Source organism: Trichosurus vulpecula, chromosome 9 (genome assembly GCF_011100635.1).
Source record: "Trichosurus vulpecula isolate mTriVul1 chromosome 9, mTriVul1.pri, whole genome shotgun sequence".
Classification (NCBI taxonomy): Eukaryota; Metazoa; Chordata; class Mammalia; order Diprotodontia; family Phalangeridae; genus Trichosurus; species Trichosurus vulpecula.
This window is the reverse complement of record NC_050581.1, coordinates 8359631-8377658: the sequence shown is the minus strand read 5'-3', so window position 1 is coordinate 8377658 and position 18028 is coordinate 8359631. Positions and strand designations below refer to the sequence as shown.

Below are 18028 nucleotides of genomic sequence, written 5' to 3'. Positions count from 1 at the left end.
AACCCTATATAATCTGCTAGTAGTCTTTTTTTTTAGAACATTACTGAACTAGCCAAATTTGATGAAACTTGTCCACAAATACTGTATGTCCATTTGTACAACTGCTTTTAGATTAACCTTGAGGGGGTCTGCATCTCACAATGTAGAACCTATTAGGCAGTTTCATCCCAAGCTCCTCCCCTTACGGTAACAGTATAGAGATAAGGAATGCCATGTTTGAGGAGTCTTTGACTCAGGGAAGATCTGGAGGTTGGAGCAGAGCAATTTCCCATTCTGGGCAGATGGCCCCTGCAGGACAAGAGGTGGGCAGTGAAAGCCTCTCACAGGAGTTTGGTGGTGCAGTCAAAGAAGCATGATGGTCTGTTTGGTATTAGAGGGTGCTCATAAGAGTGTGGTGAGGTGCTCGGTATTAGACGGCTGTCATGTGTTTGGTAATAAAAGGTTGTCAGAAGAAGATGGTAGTGTATTAGTGTGTGTATATATATATATATGTATATATGTATATACAGATATATCTATGGGTTTGTATGTATATGCATTATTAGACACCTGTCACTGAAGGACCATTATAAAAATAACAAACAGAAAGAAGGCATCAGAATTCACGGAGACTATCAAAGGCAGTCAGACATAGAGAGAAGAGCAGAAAGATGAAAGAAAGCTTTTTCTCATATTTCTTCTTCAAAACATCAGAAATGGACAAAATGAAATCTAAGCTAATGGAAAGTTTGAAAAGACAGATATTGCCTGACTGAAATGATGAGATGAGGGTAGATTCTGATGGGTTCTGTCTATAAGTTTCCAGATCAGCTAACTTGTATGCACTCTCTCCTAAGAACACTGGGTCCGTAGTATCACCAACAGGATTCTTATAAACCATCTGATTGCAAATAGGGTAAGCCTTGGAGTCAGTCATGCTGGGGTTTGGAGTATAGTCTGAGAACTACTATAAAACAGCTCTCTATTTCTGAATGCAGAATCATTGATTCTGCTCATGATTGAAAAACTCTAATTATGCTTTTTGGACCAAACCTGTAATTTCACTGGTACGGGCCACTCCTGATGAGGGAATGCTTCTACCGGTGCACGTTGCCACTGATCTGAAACTTAGAATCTTGGAGAGTTGCCTGATTGCACTTATTGGACTCGTATTTGGGGATGGGAAAAAGCTTTCATAGATCTTTCTTGACTATGTTTGTTATTCTTGTTTGTCATTTTTTTCCATCTTAAGACTATGAGAAAAATAATAATGACGTGTTGGGATGGTATCCAGTTTGATATTGCATGCTGAGGAGTACCCACCACAGGCAGCTTTTTCTTAATAAGTCACTATAGATCTAGGGCAGCTAGATGGTCCAATGGATAGAGTGCCGGGCCTGGAGTCAGGAAGACTTATCTTCAAGAGTTCAAATCTGGCCTCAGGCACTTTCTAGCTGTGTGACCCTGGGCAAGTCACTTAGCCCTGTTTGCCTCAGTTTTCACATCTGCAAAATGAGCTGGAGAAGGAAGTGGCAAACCACTCCAGTATCTTTGGCAAGAAAACCCCAAATGGGGTCACGAAGAGTGGGACACGTCTGAAAAATGACTCAACAATAACATAGATCTAGTGCCATGGCTGGTATGTAACCAGTGCTTGAAGTCAAATTAAGAGCACTGGACTGGAGATCAAGAGATGTGAATTTAAGATCTGGCTATTGAACCTCTCTGAGTCTGTCTCCTCATCCACAGACTGAGAATGATGGTACTTGTACTGTCTTCCTCACTAGGTTGTTTGAGGAAAGCACTTTGTAAACCATCTGTGTGGAACCTGTTAGTATTATCCAGTGCGCACATTTATCACAACCGCAGGTTCTACTCTCAGTCACACCAGTGAACAGCTAGATGATCTTGGGTAGGTCAGAATTATCCTGGACTCTAAGTGAGGGGACTGGACTAAAGAGTGGTCTAATCTAATCTAAGGCACCCTTGAGGGCCTCTGAGACTTTTGGGGGGACTTTGAGATCAAAACTATTTTCATAATGATATAAAGACATTTTAATTTCTAATATGGCAAATACTAATACATATAACCCATATAAACAAAAGCTCTTTGGGGTCCTCAATAATTTTTAAGAGTGTAAAAAGGTCTTTAGACTAAAAAGTTTGCAAACTGCTGGACTAGGTCATCTCTAAGGTGTCCCCCACCTCTATGCTTTTATGGCTCTACCGATGCTTTCATCATCTGTCATCCCTTACAATAATCTTTACCACATGTCTCCCACCTCCAGGGTAGTTCCAAACATTTACCATACCTATAGCCTAGTGATGCTGTGATAAAATCGAGTCTCATTTAATTGTCCCCCAAACTAGGATCTTCTAGTTTCAGGCGCTAGGCAGGCTGGTGTCAGGGAGAGAGCTCCGCACTTGCTCACCTGGTTCTGAGTTCTAGCTTCTGCTAGTTATTAGGCATGTGAGTGAGCAAGTCACTCATATGGGTTGTCTCCAAATGAGATGATGTATATAAAGCGTTTTGTGATCCTTAAAGTATTTTATAATGTAAACTAGAAATTGGATTCCAGGATTTGGTAAACAAGTCTAAGCTCTCTCTGTCCAGGGATGACGTGGACTTCTAATGCATTCCCACTTCAGTTTTCAACTTTATTACAGCTTGGTTTGGTTTGGTTTTTGGAAAGGGGAGAGAAAAGTAGTTTTTTTAACTTGTTCCTTTCGTCCAAATCAAGATATGAACTTCCCCCTTCCAAAAGGTCTAACAGACTTCGTATTCTAGCTTCCCTGCCAGCCCTTCTCCCCCCTTCTCCACCCTCCTGAACGGACAGCCACCCCTGCACTAGAGAAGTGGCAGTAGCAACAGGGACACCTGCGTCTGAGCTGGGAGCAGCTGAGCCACAAGAAAGCAGAAATCACAAGTCTAGGCCAAACCAGAACCAGTCACTGTCCTCAGACACTTACTGGCTATGTGGTCCTGGACAAGTCACCTAACTTTTGTCTGCCTTGGTTTCCTTATGTGTAAAATGGGGATAATTATAGCATCTTCCTTACAGGATTGTTGTGAGGCTCAAATAAGAGAATGTGCTTAGCAAACACTAAAGTCATGTTATATGAAGGACAGCTACATGGTACGTAGTCTATCATCAAGTTAGTGTCTACAATGTGCAAAAAAAAAAAGCATTGTGCTAGGAAATGGGTTTGCTACAAACTTCCATTCTTTTTTTTTTATAAAACTTCTTAGACTAGGTTGTTGTTGTTCAGTCATTTCAGTCATGTCTGACTCTTCATGAGTCCATCTGGGGTTTTCTTGGCAAAGATACTGGAATGGTTTGCCGTTTCCTTCTCTGGTTCATTTTACAGATGTGGAAACTGAGGCAAACAGGGTTAAGTGACTTGCCCAGGGTCACACAGATAGTGAATATCTGAGGCTGAATTTGAACTCAGGTCTTCCTGACTTCAGGCCCAGCATTCTACCCACTGTCCCATAATCTCAAAGTCTTTCCAGAACTGACGGTAACAACTATAGGCCAAAAGATCTAGACCAGAGGTGGGGAACCTGTGACCTCAAGGCCACATGTGGCTGAATTCAAACTTCACAGAACAAATCCCTTAATAAAAGGATTTGTTCTGTAAAACTTAGACTTGGTCAAAAAGCCATACCCAAGGACCTAGAAGGCCACATGTGGCCTCAAGGCCATAGGTTCCCTACCCCTGATCTGGACTCAGTCTTCTCCTTTATAAATCGTGACTCACCTCTGCCACAGTCTTCACACATATCTGGCTTCACACAGTAGTTGTGTTCCTATAGAATTTTTCTCATACTGCCTTCCCATTGATTTACTTGATAAATTTCAAAGATATTTCCATTTCATTTCTAAATAATCTTCAGTTGACAATTCAAACCTTAGCTTTGGGTTTTTAAGAGCTAGGTAGGAGTGAGAAGGAAGAACTGAGCTCTTGATCAGCCACTAATTAACCGTACAACCTTGAACACACCCAAGGTCGGCCTCTCTGGCTCTGTTTTCTCCTCCAAAAGTCAAGTACCTGACTACATTTTAAGAGGGATGTTGACAAACTGAAGAAGGGCAACCAGGAGGCCAGGAAGACTTGAAACTATCTTGTAGGAGAAATGGTCGAAGGGACTTGGAGAGCTCTAACGTCTCAGGCCCACAGCCAACTCGCTAAGACTATTTAAACTGCCCAAGTGCCAACCTATATTGGTTTCCTCATCAACAGTACTCCCTACCAATGACAGAATACCCTATGCCTACCTCATCCAAGAATTAATAAACTCCTCCATTCCTTTTCAAAGAAATTAAGAAGCTCCCTTCAATTCAAGTGTTTCCTGCGGCTGTGCAATAATTGAACAAAATCTAATGCTTTTATCTCCTGAAATTCGTCTACTTAGTGTGTGGGTTGCTCACGGGATCCTAGGTTTGGGGCTGTTGTACACTGTTCCATTGTCTGGAATTGAGCTAAAATCATTATCCCCACTGTTTTTTCCCTTGTGTCAGTCTGTAAACCCTGAGAATAAAAGATAATGAATGATGTACGACTGAAAGAATCTGTAGTGTTGGTAACTAAAGCAAATTCAGACCCACTTGGTATTTGATGTACTTGGATTCAGAAAGCTCAGTTTGGAAAGAAAAACATCCCCTGAAGGGGTGAGATTGAGTAACTCCATTTGAGGACTGAAATTCACTAATTTGGAGAAAATATCAAAACTCTATAAAAGAAATGACCCCAGAAGAAAGGAAACTCCCTGTGTGACAGCCTTTCTGACGAGGTTGGGACTGGCTGCCTTGCAAAGGGACTTACTTCACTAAAGATGCTGGGTGGTGGTGTTCTTCCCAGTCTGTTAGAGGGGAAGGTGCCAGAGCAGGTCTAGAGGGCGTTTGGGGCTTGAGCAGGGCAAGGAGAGCCCCCAGGAGAAAAGGAAAGGGGGCAAAACCCTACAACCAATTAATTATAAAGAATTTGTCTCAAAGTCTTGGTGCACTTTTAAGTTTTATATAGCTTAAAACTTTATATAGTTTTTGTATAGTTTTAAGTTTTATATAGCTCAAAACTGCACCGAGACTTTTGGGACACCCTACACTGGCCAATCTTGGCCCTGAAGAATACTTCCCTCACAACAGAGGTAAGGGACAAACAATGGGAAGGGCTGCATATACTACCCAACTGTATTGGTTGGTTCTGCATAATTGACTTTTCTATGTGTAAAGGGCTGGGGGAAAGGGGCTAATGCCAGAGTAGGAAAAATGGGAAATGACAAGTATAAAAATAAAATAAAAAATAAAAAGAATTTTTAAAAATAATATTAATAAAATGAAGCACCCTGAACATTTCCTGACCAGGCTAGAAGATAGCTAGGCTATCATTTCCCTTATCCTAGAAACATGACATTTCTCTGTCCCTTTACTCCAGGTAGAGTAATTTTTTTCTAGGTTCCCTCTACCCCTTCATTGATGCCTAAAATAAAATGTAAGATTCTTGAAGGCACAGACTACTTTCTTCCCCTCTTAGATCCCTAGAGCCTAACACAGTGTTTGGCACACAGTAAGTGTTTAATAAATGCTTATTTAATTGAAATGTTTTATTTCATGTGTTTCACTCAAATCTCTTTTATCATTCTTCTTCCAGTAAGTTTTTTTTGCCCATTAGTAGACACTTAAATATTTGTAGACAATAAATATTTGTTAAATTAGTAAGTTAACACTGAATGAGTCTTACCTTAGTCTAAATGAAAATGTTAATGTGTAAAAAATAAAAACCACCTTTTACATATAGAATGCACTGCTAATTATAATGAAGAAAAACAAATCTCCCAACCTCCAAATACATGTTATCTCTGCAAATTGGTTTCGATTCTTTGTCACATGTTTAGTTGGAATAGGTGCTATGCCAACAAAAACCTAGTTTTAAATACAGCCAGTACTGTATTGTGTATCCAGAGAGAGCCCAGTCAGAATTGGCTTGATTATGATGGTGACAATACTTGAAATCAAATTTGTTAAACAAGTACCTTTCATCAACTAAATTATCCGCCATTGTGGGTTCCCAAGCTCCTCAGACAACCTTGTCCATGGAATTCAGACCAAACTAGCTCACCTCAAATAAGCACTCTTCTTTTCCTTAGTTACCAGCTACGAAAGAAACTGTCCGAGCTTTGCAGCACTCAGCGACAGGGTGAAGAAACTGAAGACAAGTGGAGGCAAGAGAAAGCTGCCTTTCCCTTCCAGGTTGCTTGGAAGAAACAGCTAAACCCCAGGGCCTCGAAACCAGTCTCCCCCTGTAAGACTCCCAAATCTGCCAACAAGAGCAACTCCCTCAGCAAACAAAACAAGCAAAACGTCCTCAAACAGATCTATGGTAATGCCCTTTCTCCCACAGTTCATTATCTATAGCAAGAAGCTCACTTGATTATGCTCAGATTCTATGGTGAAACACCACTCATCCCCACCCGTCATAAAGTGTGAACTAGATGTGACACTGCCGGAGGCGGGATTCAGCCAGTTCACACGGTTCGGCGATCCCTAGTTTTATGTTGAGTTGTTGTTAAAATGGCACTTGTAATCAGGGTTCTCCCTAAGGTGGGCGCAAATTTACACTCCTTACTTTTTTTTTTTTAGTTTTGTATCTAATGCTGTGTTCATTTATTTCATTCTTACAAAAAGAGGGGTCCCTTCCAAGAAAAATAGTCTCTTTTACAAACATTTTAAAATGACATCACCGGTAGGACATGCCAACTCTAATTATGACGGCTATGTTGCTCAGTAATTGTACCAAAATTAACCTGTCCTCATTTGGTTTTTAATTTTTAAATGAAGAGAGCGTTTTTCTGGGAAGGGACAAGGGACAGGCGATTCTTTTTCTAAGTATGAAATAAATGAACACAGCATTGGATATAAAACTCAAAACAAAAAAATGGTCATTAAGGCAGAGAACCGGTCATTAATTTATTTGAATCCCACCACTGGACACAACTATGCGGAAGGTTTTGTAGAAGCATATTCTGAAATTCTTCCTTAAAAAAAGGAATTCACACATTATTTTCAAGAGTTTAGCAGTTACCCTGGGCATTTCAGACAATGCTGTGCTATATGTCCCCATGAGATTTTTTTTTTTTCTGTATCACTGCTGGTTTTATGAATCCCTTTAGATGCTTTTTGGTCTCTAAATACAAAAACCCACACTTTGGAAGAATGGTTCTCCTTCAGTCTTCATGGTGAATCCTCTCCTTCACACAGTGGTCACATGCAACTGCAAACCTGTAGCTGCCTTTAGAGCCCTAATCTGTTGCATCCTTCATACAAAACATGGAAATCTATGGCTTTCTAGAAGCATAGTATACAGTTGTCCCTTCCACATTATGACTTCCTCCATTGTGGTTTCAATATATCACAGGTTGGCATGAGAAATTAAGTGGGAATTTGGGGGGAGTTTTGAGGAAGCTACAGAAGCAAAGGCCAGCAGACAGCACAGAAAAAGTTTTAAAATTCAAAAATGCATAAAATATATCTATGGTATTGCATAATCAACATATTTTATCTTTTAATACCATAATAATTCAGACTTCTCCTCTGGTACAAAGGGAGGACCAAAAATATTTACACAGATTTTCCAGATGGGAGTGGGGCACACTTCTAACCCCCGCAATGTCTCTGAAAGACCTTAGTGTGAAAAGGCCAAGATCTTCCACTGCATCCTGGGCCATGTCTAGTTTTCTTGATCGATATCTGGGCACTGGACCCAGATGGCTCTGGAGGAGAGAGTGACAGCCCTCCCTCACTGAAATCCAGTTCACTTGGCATCATCTTCCTGATGTCACAGTCCTCTTGGAGAACGAAGGACCAACCACAACAAGCCCCTTGATGAGGAAGAGGTAGCTGTAACTACTTTTTACAAATATTTGAGTATCTGTATTATCATATTTGAATACACTATCCTTTTCAGCTTTGGCCAATTCGCATATGGGAGAGATCTCCTAGAATTCATTTAGTATGGCTGTCCATCTCTGGGGAAGCCAATTAGCACTCTGTCACACAGAGGGTATTCATTAAGTATTAATGATAATGGATTATACTGACTAACTCTAGGCACTTTTACTATATGAAAGCTCTAATCAAAATAAGATCTGCCTAGAATTGATGATTCTGCGAAAAAGAACGGATGACCCTGGTCAGTCACTTAACCTCATCTGCACAGTGGGGTTAACGCTGGCACCCACTTCCCGGGATTGTTGTGAGGTTAAAACGGGACATCTGTAAAGCTCTATGTAAAAGCAATCATCATTAACGCTAAGAAACAGAGTGACGATAATGACCCGTGCCTACAGAGCACATTAAGGTTCACCCTCTGTGGAGGAGTTGATACAAATCTCCACTTTGCAGAGAGGAAGCAGAAGCTCAGAGACAAGTAACTTGCCCAGGGTCACGCAGCCAGCGAATGTTGGCACTGGAGCTTAAACACAAACTCTTTATAGATATAGCTCTGCATTTGGAGTCAGGAAGACCTAAGTTCAAATCCTGCCTCAGATACTTACTAGCTGGGTGACCCTGAGCAAGTCGCCTTCTCGACGGTCTCCAGGGCCCCTTCCTGCTCTAAACCTATGACACTGCAGTATGATGGTTTTTTCAGATAACTCTTGCCAACCAAACCAAACAAAGACATTCCAAAACAAAGCCTCTAACAGAATCCCAACCACAGTGTCCCCTTGGCCTGTGTGATAGCTCTTCCCCATAAATACACACATAGGATCAACCTCCTGTTTATTCAGGTATCTCTAAGTTAGGACTTTCAGTTCAATGAGAATTTGGATTCCAGTGGGGCTGCATAAGCCTCCTTCCTGGGTTAGATGGGTTGATGGCTGTCTTCTCCTTCCAGGATGCTCTCAGGAAGGCAAAGCACATCATCCCACAAGACCTCCCTCAAAGCCTGCTCTCTCTGCGATGCACCTAATTTCAGGTAAGTCAGAGTCCTGTGGGCATGCAGTCACTGGTCACCTGTCTGTAGTGTCTGTTCCGTGAGCTCATCTCTTCGTCATTTGCATTACCACCAGGCATTACAGAAATAGGCATAAGTGAGGATTGCTGGGAATGTGTTAATAGTAGTTAATTCTGTGTATACCCTGAGTTTTTAGTTCTTTGCCATATTTCAGGTATCTATGACGTTTGTCAATTAGGGCATTCCCTTAACCATCACAGATGCAACCTCTCCCCACTTGGTGAGAGTCAGCCAGCCAATCAACATTTATTAAACATTCACTATGTGCCAGGCACTCTGTTAAGTGCCGGGGATGCAAATACAAATAAAAACAAAGGTAGTCCCTGCCCTCAAGGAGTGTGCTGTCTAATGGAGGTTGGTTCATGTGCTAACTAGCACCCTCATGATGTAAGAAAAAAAGCAGGGGAGGCCCCCAATATACTAGGTAGTCTTTGTAAGTGGCTGTGGCTAAAAAAAATCCCATAAACTTCATCCCCAAACTTAGCTAGACAAAAGACTATCCTTGCTCCCCCCCGCCATAAGTTTGTAGGACTTAATAATTGGTAGGAACATAAAAATTATATGGTGGCCTGGAGGCACCAAATGGAGCCAGGGGGCAAGCCACTGGCAAAATTCCCCTGGGCCAAAATCAGATTAAAATGTAATTTAACAAAATGAAAATATAATACAACATAGATAATATTAATTTGTGGTTTTCGCAGCCTGCAGGGATCCATCCATCTCTGAGATTGACAGCATTGCTAGCCCAGTCTCCTCGCAATAAAGAAGTTAAAGTGAGGCCCAGATAGGCTAGATGACTTCCCAGAGGTAAAAAGTAGCAGAGCTAGGAATCGAACCCAGGTTCTTTGACTCCAAATCTGGCCCGCTTTCCTGTCACGGAATGCTTGACTGCGCCCTTCTAGGACTGACATTCCACTGAAATGGCCTTTGAGAACCTCCAAGCCATGATAATGTTATCAGAGTAGGATTTTAGAAGGCTTTAATACCAATTTTTAAAATTGCTGCTTGATTTCAAGTGTGTATTTTTGTTAACTTTTTGAAAAGCTTTTCATAGAATTGTAACTTAGAAATGGGATCGTTAGTCATTTCCTAAGCAGACTATGGTACCTAATGCTGCAGTTAGCATTAGCCTCTAAAATTAGAGGCAAATTGTTTTCAGAACCACATTACTGAGCCACTGGGACAGAAAAAGAAAATGAATTATGAGAAACAATTTAATTTATACAGGCTCAAAACCCTGCCTTTTAGGGATAAGGGCTGTCAATGCTTTCCTCTAGTCTCCAACCTTCTCAGTCATCCCCAGGCTTTAAGCACACTCGAGCCTGGCCCTCTTCCCCACATCAATAGACACAATCATGTGTAATGTTTCTGGCTCTCATTCTTGGTGGAGCATACTAAAAAATCATTAGATCACAGAGCGAGAAGGGACTTCTGTGGTCATCTAGCAGATGAGGAAACTGAGGAACAGAGAGATCAAATGAACGACCCAAGGTCACTCAGCTAGTGCGTGCATGAGGTAGGATTTGAACCCGGGAATTTCTGACTCTCTTTAGTGCCCTAATCCACAGTCATGCTACCTCTTCATTTCTAGTCATTTTTATCCTTCTGCCAGCAGGTACTGTGTAACACAGAAAAACACACAAACCACAGTCTACAAGACTTCATTACTTGGTACTTGAGCAGGCAATAAATTGATGACTGTGGAGGCTTCCACAATCAGTGCACGTGGCAAACAAGGCAAGAATCACTGATGATAGGCAAATGCGTGTTATACGAGGAATCTGCACTGTGCACACGCTCCATTGGGTTCGTGATCTCATCCGTGTGGATATTCTCTAGATCGATGCTTTCCCATTCTGTGATTCCTGCCCATGTTCCATAAGTTTGTCACTAGGGGCCCATGCGATGGCTTGGGGGCCTCCCTGGCTTACTCCTGACATCATGAGGATGCTGGTGCCACGTGTGGGGAGCCCAAGGGTGTGTAACCTCTCACTCTCACCCCATTTGACTGTAAACTCCTTGAGGGCAGACTGCCTGTGTTTTTATTTGTATTTGTATCCCTACCTAGAACACAATGTCTGGCACACACCTGACTCTCACCGGTGGTCTGGCCTTTTTCCTTTTTTGGTTAGCCCTTTCTTCGATGATAGCTGCCATTTTTCTTTGTGGTTCTTTGTTATGTGCTGCAACCTCGCTAACACTCACAGTGGGTCCCTCTCCAATGCCCTCTGGCATGACTATTGAAAATAAATTGTATTATTCATCAAATTGGCTAAAGTGCACAAGAAAGGCGACACTCAATGTCAGGGTTGTGAAGTGTATGCAGTGCTGACGGAATTGAGAAGTGGTGGAGACTTTTGGGGAGTGATACAGCAGAGCACTGCAGAAATTATTAGAATGATCATACCCTTAGACCCAACAATTCTGTTATTGGGAAGATACCATAAAAACGTTATTAAGGAACTTTTAAAAACTTGCGTTGGAGCAGAGCGGGATAGCACAGTGGATGGTGATTATCATTGCCGTTTATATGGTGCGATGTGCCAGGCACCGTGCTAAGCACTTTACAAATACCGTCTCATTTGATTCTCACAAACAACTCTGGGAGGTGGGTGCTGTTACTGTCCCCACTTTACAATTGAGGAAACTGAGGCACACTGAGATTAAGTGACTTGCCCAGGGTCACACAGCAGGTATCTGAGGCCAGACTTTAACTCAGGTCCTCCCGACTCCAGATCCAAGGCTCTATCCACTGCGCTACCCATCTGCCCCATAATTTCAGATGTGGAGTCAAGAAGGCATAGATTCAAATCCTTCCATTGGTCCTTACTAGGTAAGTGACCATGCGCAAGTTGCTTCACCTTTTTAGCCTCAGATGACTCCCTAAGACTGTAATTTACAGAAAACTCCCTAGGACTTTCTACTAAGTCATAGATGGGTCTCTATATTGGTAGGAGTTCTCACACCAATATAATCATGTAATAGATCTTTTACTAATGACATTTTTTAAATTTTTCTCAATTACATGTAAAAAAAATTTTTTTAACATTCATTTTTAAAAAATTTTAAGTTCCAAATACTCTTTTCTCCCCTCCCCGCCATACCTTGAGAAGGCAAGCAATTTGATATAGATTATACTTGTGAAGTCATGCAAAAAAAAATTCCCATATTAGCCATGTTGCAAAAGAAAACAAGACAAAAGAAAGGCCAAGAAAAATAAGATAAAAATTATTACACTTCAATCAACATTCAGACTCCATCAGCTCTTTCTCTGGAGGTGGACAGCAATTTTCATAATATTTCAGAATAACCACATAGCTTTTCAAAAATCTATGTTACCATTATTTACAATTTAAAAAAATTTGAAAAGAACCTAACTTTCCAACTTCATAGAATTGGTAATTAATGTTTGAATTAAAGTGAATTGGGAAATGGCTTGATAAAGTGTGGAACAGTAATGTAAGAAAATACCATAATGTGATTAAAAGTGACAAATAGAAGGCGTATAAATGTAATGCCCAGGCCCATCATCCCCTTACCCAGGGGCCCCCAGAAAGCTAGGCACTTTGTAGGTCAGAGTCCTTTCCAGATCACAGTTCTCAAGCCCCCACCAATCTGTTTACTATTCAGTCAAAAGTCACACTTTGCTAAATTTGAAGAATTAGTAATGAAAGTAAAGGGGCAGCTAGGTAGTACAGGGGATAGAGCGACTGGCCTGAATCAGGAAGATTCATCCTTCCCGAGTTCAAATCTGGCCTCAGACACTCACTAGCCGTGTGACCCTGGACAAGTCACTTAGCTTTGTTTGCCTCAGTTTCCTCATCTATAAAATGAGCTGGAGAAAGAAATGACAAATCACTCCAGCATCTTTGCCAAGAAAACCTCGAATGGAGTCATGGAGAGTTGGCCACCCGGAAAGATCAAACAACAAATACCAATGAAAACAATAACCGAACATTTTCCTAAAAGCCCTCGCGCTCATTCTGAGGCGTGCAATTCTAATCACGTCATCTTCCTGGCTCCACTCTGTGATGCCGTGCTGCCTCTACAAACAAAAACTCCAAGAGGAACATATATTCACAAATACTCTGAGAGAGACACAGAACAACACGGGACAGTAAGAGACACAAGGAAGCAAGCAGAAACTGCCATCGTCACTTGTACGTGGAGTTTTCTAAAACTAAGTAGATTAAAGTAGGTAAAATAGATTCAAATGTAACTTTTTTATATTTAGTGACCATATTTTGTTACCCCCATCAAGCAACAGAAGTTAAATAACTGGAGAATCGAAGCTATAAAGTCTGAGATTTTTTTTCCCTTTTCTTATATATGGTCATAAACCATCTTGAGTCTTACCACAGAAGAGTAAAGGGCCTTGGGCTTTCTTAACGTGATGAAATGGATGGTTAGGATGCCTTCCCAGTTGTTTATTTTTTTTAACAATACCCATTTTCACTTATCTAATTAATGAGTCCAGAAGACTTTAACTTCATCTTCAAGACAATGTATTTTTGTTTGGTAAGTTCAGTGCTCTCAATGGAAAATGCCAGGTCCAGTGAATCCCTCCAATCATAAGGATCTATGATAACATTCTCCCTACACTGGATTTTCTTATTCTATGTAGGCAAATCTTATCTTGGAAGGTGACAAGTGACTGCCAGTACTTACATTAATTTAGTTTGTTTTTAAAAAAAAGAGTAGGGGTGAGGAGAGATGAGTGACAATTTTCCACAAGGTACAGAGATCAAGATGGTTTAGCTTAATCAGTAATACTACTAGGGTGGTTTGAGGAATCCCTGTTAACCTTTCAGCACAAGCCTGGAAATAGATAACCTATTGAAGAGTTTTTAATGTAAGAATTTACTTTTGGGGTGTTAATTTGCATGAAAAGTTTGTTTTTAAATGGCAGAACTTCAAAATCCTAAAAGGAAAATTTGGAATAGCGGGGAGATGAGCAGTTCATCTACAACTTAAAGAGTTTTCTAGTCTTAGAGAATTGCCTCATGGACACACAACTTGTATAGGTCAGAAACATGACTCGAAGGCTATCCCCACCCTACCATGTCTCTCCAAATGTAACTAGCAAGGATAAGTAAAAACAAAATGTATTTGCATAGTCATATGTACATATCAAGAAACTATAATTTGGGTTGCATAATTCCTTCTTACGTTTGTCCAGTAACATTTTTTTAAAATAAAGAAAAAGAACGCTATACATATGTTAGAATATAAGCTGGGAAGTTCTGTATTTTTTTTTCCCCCAGGAAGACTAAGGGTTAGGAAAGAATATTAAATCCTACTAAAATAAACTGCATATTGTATGTATGGTAGGTATAGTAACTCTCCAGTCATAAATAGGGTCCTGACAAAGCCTGAAACATTAATTTTTTAGTGGTTATCAACTGAAATAAAAAGAGAAGCCTTCTTTTCCTGTTCCCAGCTAAGGCACTAACATAAAATGCCTCTTTTTTTCATTAAATACTAATCAGGTTCTTGAACTTGATTTTAACCAGTAAATGTTGCTGGATGTCAAGATTAGCTAAATTTAAGCATATATATTTAGCATTGATATACATATATATATATATATATATGTGTGTGTGTGTGTGTGTGTGTGTGTGTGTGTACACATACGTGTTCGTTGCTGTTCAGTCATTTCAGTTTTATCTGACTCTTCGTGACCTTATTTGAGGTTTTCTTGGGAGATACTGGAGTGTTTGCCATTTCTTTCTCAAAACTCGTTTTAGATGAGAGAACAGAAGCAAACTGGGTTAAGTGACTTGCCCAGGGTCACACAGGTAGTTACTAGTGTCTGAGGCCACACTGGAACTCAGGTCTTCCAGACTCCAGGCCCAGCATTCTATACACTGCGCCACCTAGCTGCCCATACATTTCTGTCCATTGTATCTAAAAATGAAACTGAATTATCTGTACCACCTGTGAAAATCAGTCTGATTTTATAACCATAGCACATGTATACCATCTATTAATATAAACATGTCTGCATATGCTATGTCTGTATCAATGGGTGGAGACACTCAAGTGCAAGTTATTGATACAGTGACTCACCTTAATTTAATCAATCCGATTTGGGTTGCACGTTTAAAACGTTCCTTACTTCTATTGCTATTTCTGGTTTTTAAAGCATATGTCCAAGAAAATGCACATAGCAATACCTAGATCTTTTCCTTGTCATAATCCCTGAAAATTTATACTCATCACCCTTCCCCCACCCCCAACTTCAAGAAACCTGGAGTGGAGTGTCTAAGGATTGCACTGCTAGCTCCCTTCAGGGAACAAAAGGGTTAAGAAGAAACTGCAAATGTAGCCGAAATTGGCACCATACTTCAGGAGACATTCTGACCCTTGTCATTTCTTTGCCCGGAATGATCTTAGTGGTCCCTAAAATGGTTCATACTCCTCCAGCCCCCCTAAAAGCCTGAGGAAACTTCCAAAGCTCTGTCCTCGGCTCTTTTCTAAGTACGCCTCCCAGAAGAATCTCAACTTCCTGGGCTTCCAAAAACCCTTTTCCAGGTAACTCCTCTTCTTCTTCCCTTTCCCTGATACACAATCACTGAGTACACAGGCTTAAAAACAGCCCACTTTCCTTGGTGTCTTCTGTCGTCTGAAAGCAGCCTCAGCAGACTGGGGTAAAGTCAATCATACTTCCACAACAGTGAAGTATAGATTATAAAGGCTTATTAGTAGCTTCTGCTTTCGTAGGGATTTTAGTCAATTAGACTTTTTATCATCAATCCATAGGTCACACCAGCCAGAAAATGTAAGGAAGGCTGAACCATCTTATCAATCCTGAGGAATTTACTTTTGAACTAAAGCTAATAATGTGGGACATCTATTTTGGCTTTTGTTTCAACAGTAAGCAACCTGCAGTATGTACACTTGCTTGAGAGTAATGGAAAATCAAAGAACTTCTCTTACAACATGAGACCAGCCACTGAGGTGAAAACAAGAAGTCAAAAATCCAGTCACTAAAGAATTGTCTTCATGGGAAATGGGATGGCTAAAGCAGCTGGTTCTCTGTTAGCAAAGTCATCAAATTTTTACATTTCGGTCACTTTAAAAAATGTAGCCACGAAATGGGGCAATGTTTACAGAAGTTTAAAACCAACATAAGCAGGTTTCCTTGCTTACGAGGTCAAAGCTGGAACGGTCTTTCTTACATTCTTCATCTTATAAATGTTCTCAGCCTTGTGATGGGGAAATATAGTTGTCACTAGGACTATTAAGCCCATACCATTTCTCTCAACAGAAAAGGCTATGCAGATGATGGCATTTATTCTCAGTCTCCGTCAATCTGGGGCTATTTATTAAAATGCCGGGGAAGTAATGGTGATTAACAAAACAGGGCGTAATCTGGGTAATGCCTGCTTGTGAGGCTAGGACCTCCCCCATGAACTTCTGAGGTCAGGCCTGACTTTGAAGATGTGGGTTATGGAATAGAAGATGGAAATAACCCAGAGCAATAGTTCATCCTAAATAAGGTAAGCACTTTTCAATGGTACTGAATGACAGTCCCTTTAAATGAATTCCTATTGTTCCCAAATCAGTACCCTCAACAGTACAACTTCTATCATTTATGCCAAGTCCTTAGGCTCTCCTAACGCCTTATTAGAAGCTTCACTTATAAAGTTTTTCCTCAGACTAGAAGCAGGATCTGAAGTTTTAACTCTTTGTCTTCAATGAAAAATTAACTTTATTAAATTTTTTCACTTTGGTTATTAGATAGTAACAACAGTTAACATCTATATAACACTTTAAAGTTTGCAAAGTGCTTTACATGTTAGCTCATTTTAAAATTAGTACTATCAAGCAGACCGATAACTGGCCGAATGGTCAGACCCAAAGAGCAGTCTCATTCAGCGTGAACTTGGGAGGTCTACAGTAGAATGCCTAAAGATTTGTGCTACTTAACATTTTTGTTAACTTTTGCAAAGAATTTTAGCATTTACCTCAGAAGCAAAGTATCTTGATGTTTACAAGTGGTAAGAGTCAGAACAAGACATTTTTCTCTGCTATAGAAAGCTGGAAGTTAAAAGCTTGTTAAGGAGATACACGTACATCTTATCACAGGATGAGTAGCTATAGGCCATGAAGAACAGACCCTTTGTCATTTAAAATGTGTATAAAAAGTCCTATTATCTAAAATGCCCATCTCTAGGCTGCTACCCTAGTCCAGTGATAACACACAGTGACATCTCCAATGTTCACTGGTGAACGTTCCCAACCGGGAACGGGTTAAACAAGGGAAACTGTATTCTTCCCTTCTAAGTTGGTACCTACTTGTCTTCTCTGCCCTGAGCTGGGGAGGAGAGAAAAAAGAAATTATTCAAATCAGATCCAAATTTGTATTAGAAATGGTATCAGTACTTGTGGCTTCTCACATGACCTCTCCAAGTCTGAACTGTATCCAGGAGTTTTTCTACACATCCTAGGAGACCTATTTGGTCAGATACAAATGAGTGATGAATGGGAGCAGGGAATGAGTTAACTACCTTCTGTTTTCTTTTTGAGAGAACGACTTTTAATTGGAAAGGTTTCCACAAGAAGGAAAAGGGAAGTGCTAATGAATTTTACTACTCATTGCACTTCCTGATGAGTAATTGTGAAATATCAATCACAGTATGAGGTATAAAATGTTTTACCAATGTATAAATCTGTGAATGTATAAATCTCAATAGTCCAGATCACCTAGATTAACTGGTGAGATAGCTGCACAGTGATAAGACACTCGACCTTAATGGAAAAAGAGAACATTGTGGTATAGAAAAATGACATATAGAAAATTGGAATCACAATATATATATTTTAACATCACACAATGAAAAACAAACTTGACGACTAATGGGGTATATATTGTATAGGGCAACAAAAAGGAGCAAACGGACTTGAAATGGTCCTGCTTTTGTTCATTTCGCTTTATACATAATGAATAGTGCCCTTTGACAAGAGTATTTTTTATAAATACTCATGATCAAAATATCCACTACTACTGATCACTGTCATTTGTAACAAG

At 40.3% G+C, this 18028-nt stretch overlaps 1 protein-coding gene across 1 annotated transcript in view; it reads left to right on the top strand.

The window, feature by feature from the left end:
- INVS (inversin) overlaps positions 1–16924 on the top strand; it is a 248854-nt gene extending 231930 nt beyond the window's left edge. Inside the window, exons 15-17 of the mRNA XM_036737636.1 lie at positions 6128–6360; positions 8875–8955; positions 15872–16924. Coding sequence (XP_036593531.1) covers positions 6128–6360; positions 8875–8955; positions 15872–15987 — 430 coding nt within the window. The 3' untranslated portion in view covers positions 15988–16924. The remainder of the gene's footprint in view (positions 1–6127; positions 6361–8874; positions 8956–15871) is intronic.
- The last annotated feature ends 1104 nt before the right edge of the window (positions 16925–18028 follow it).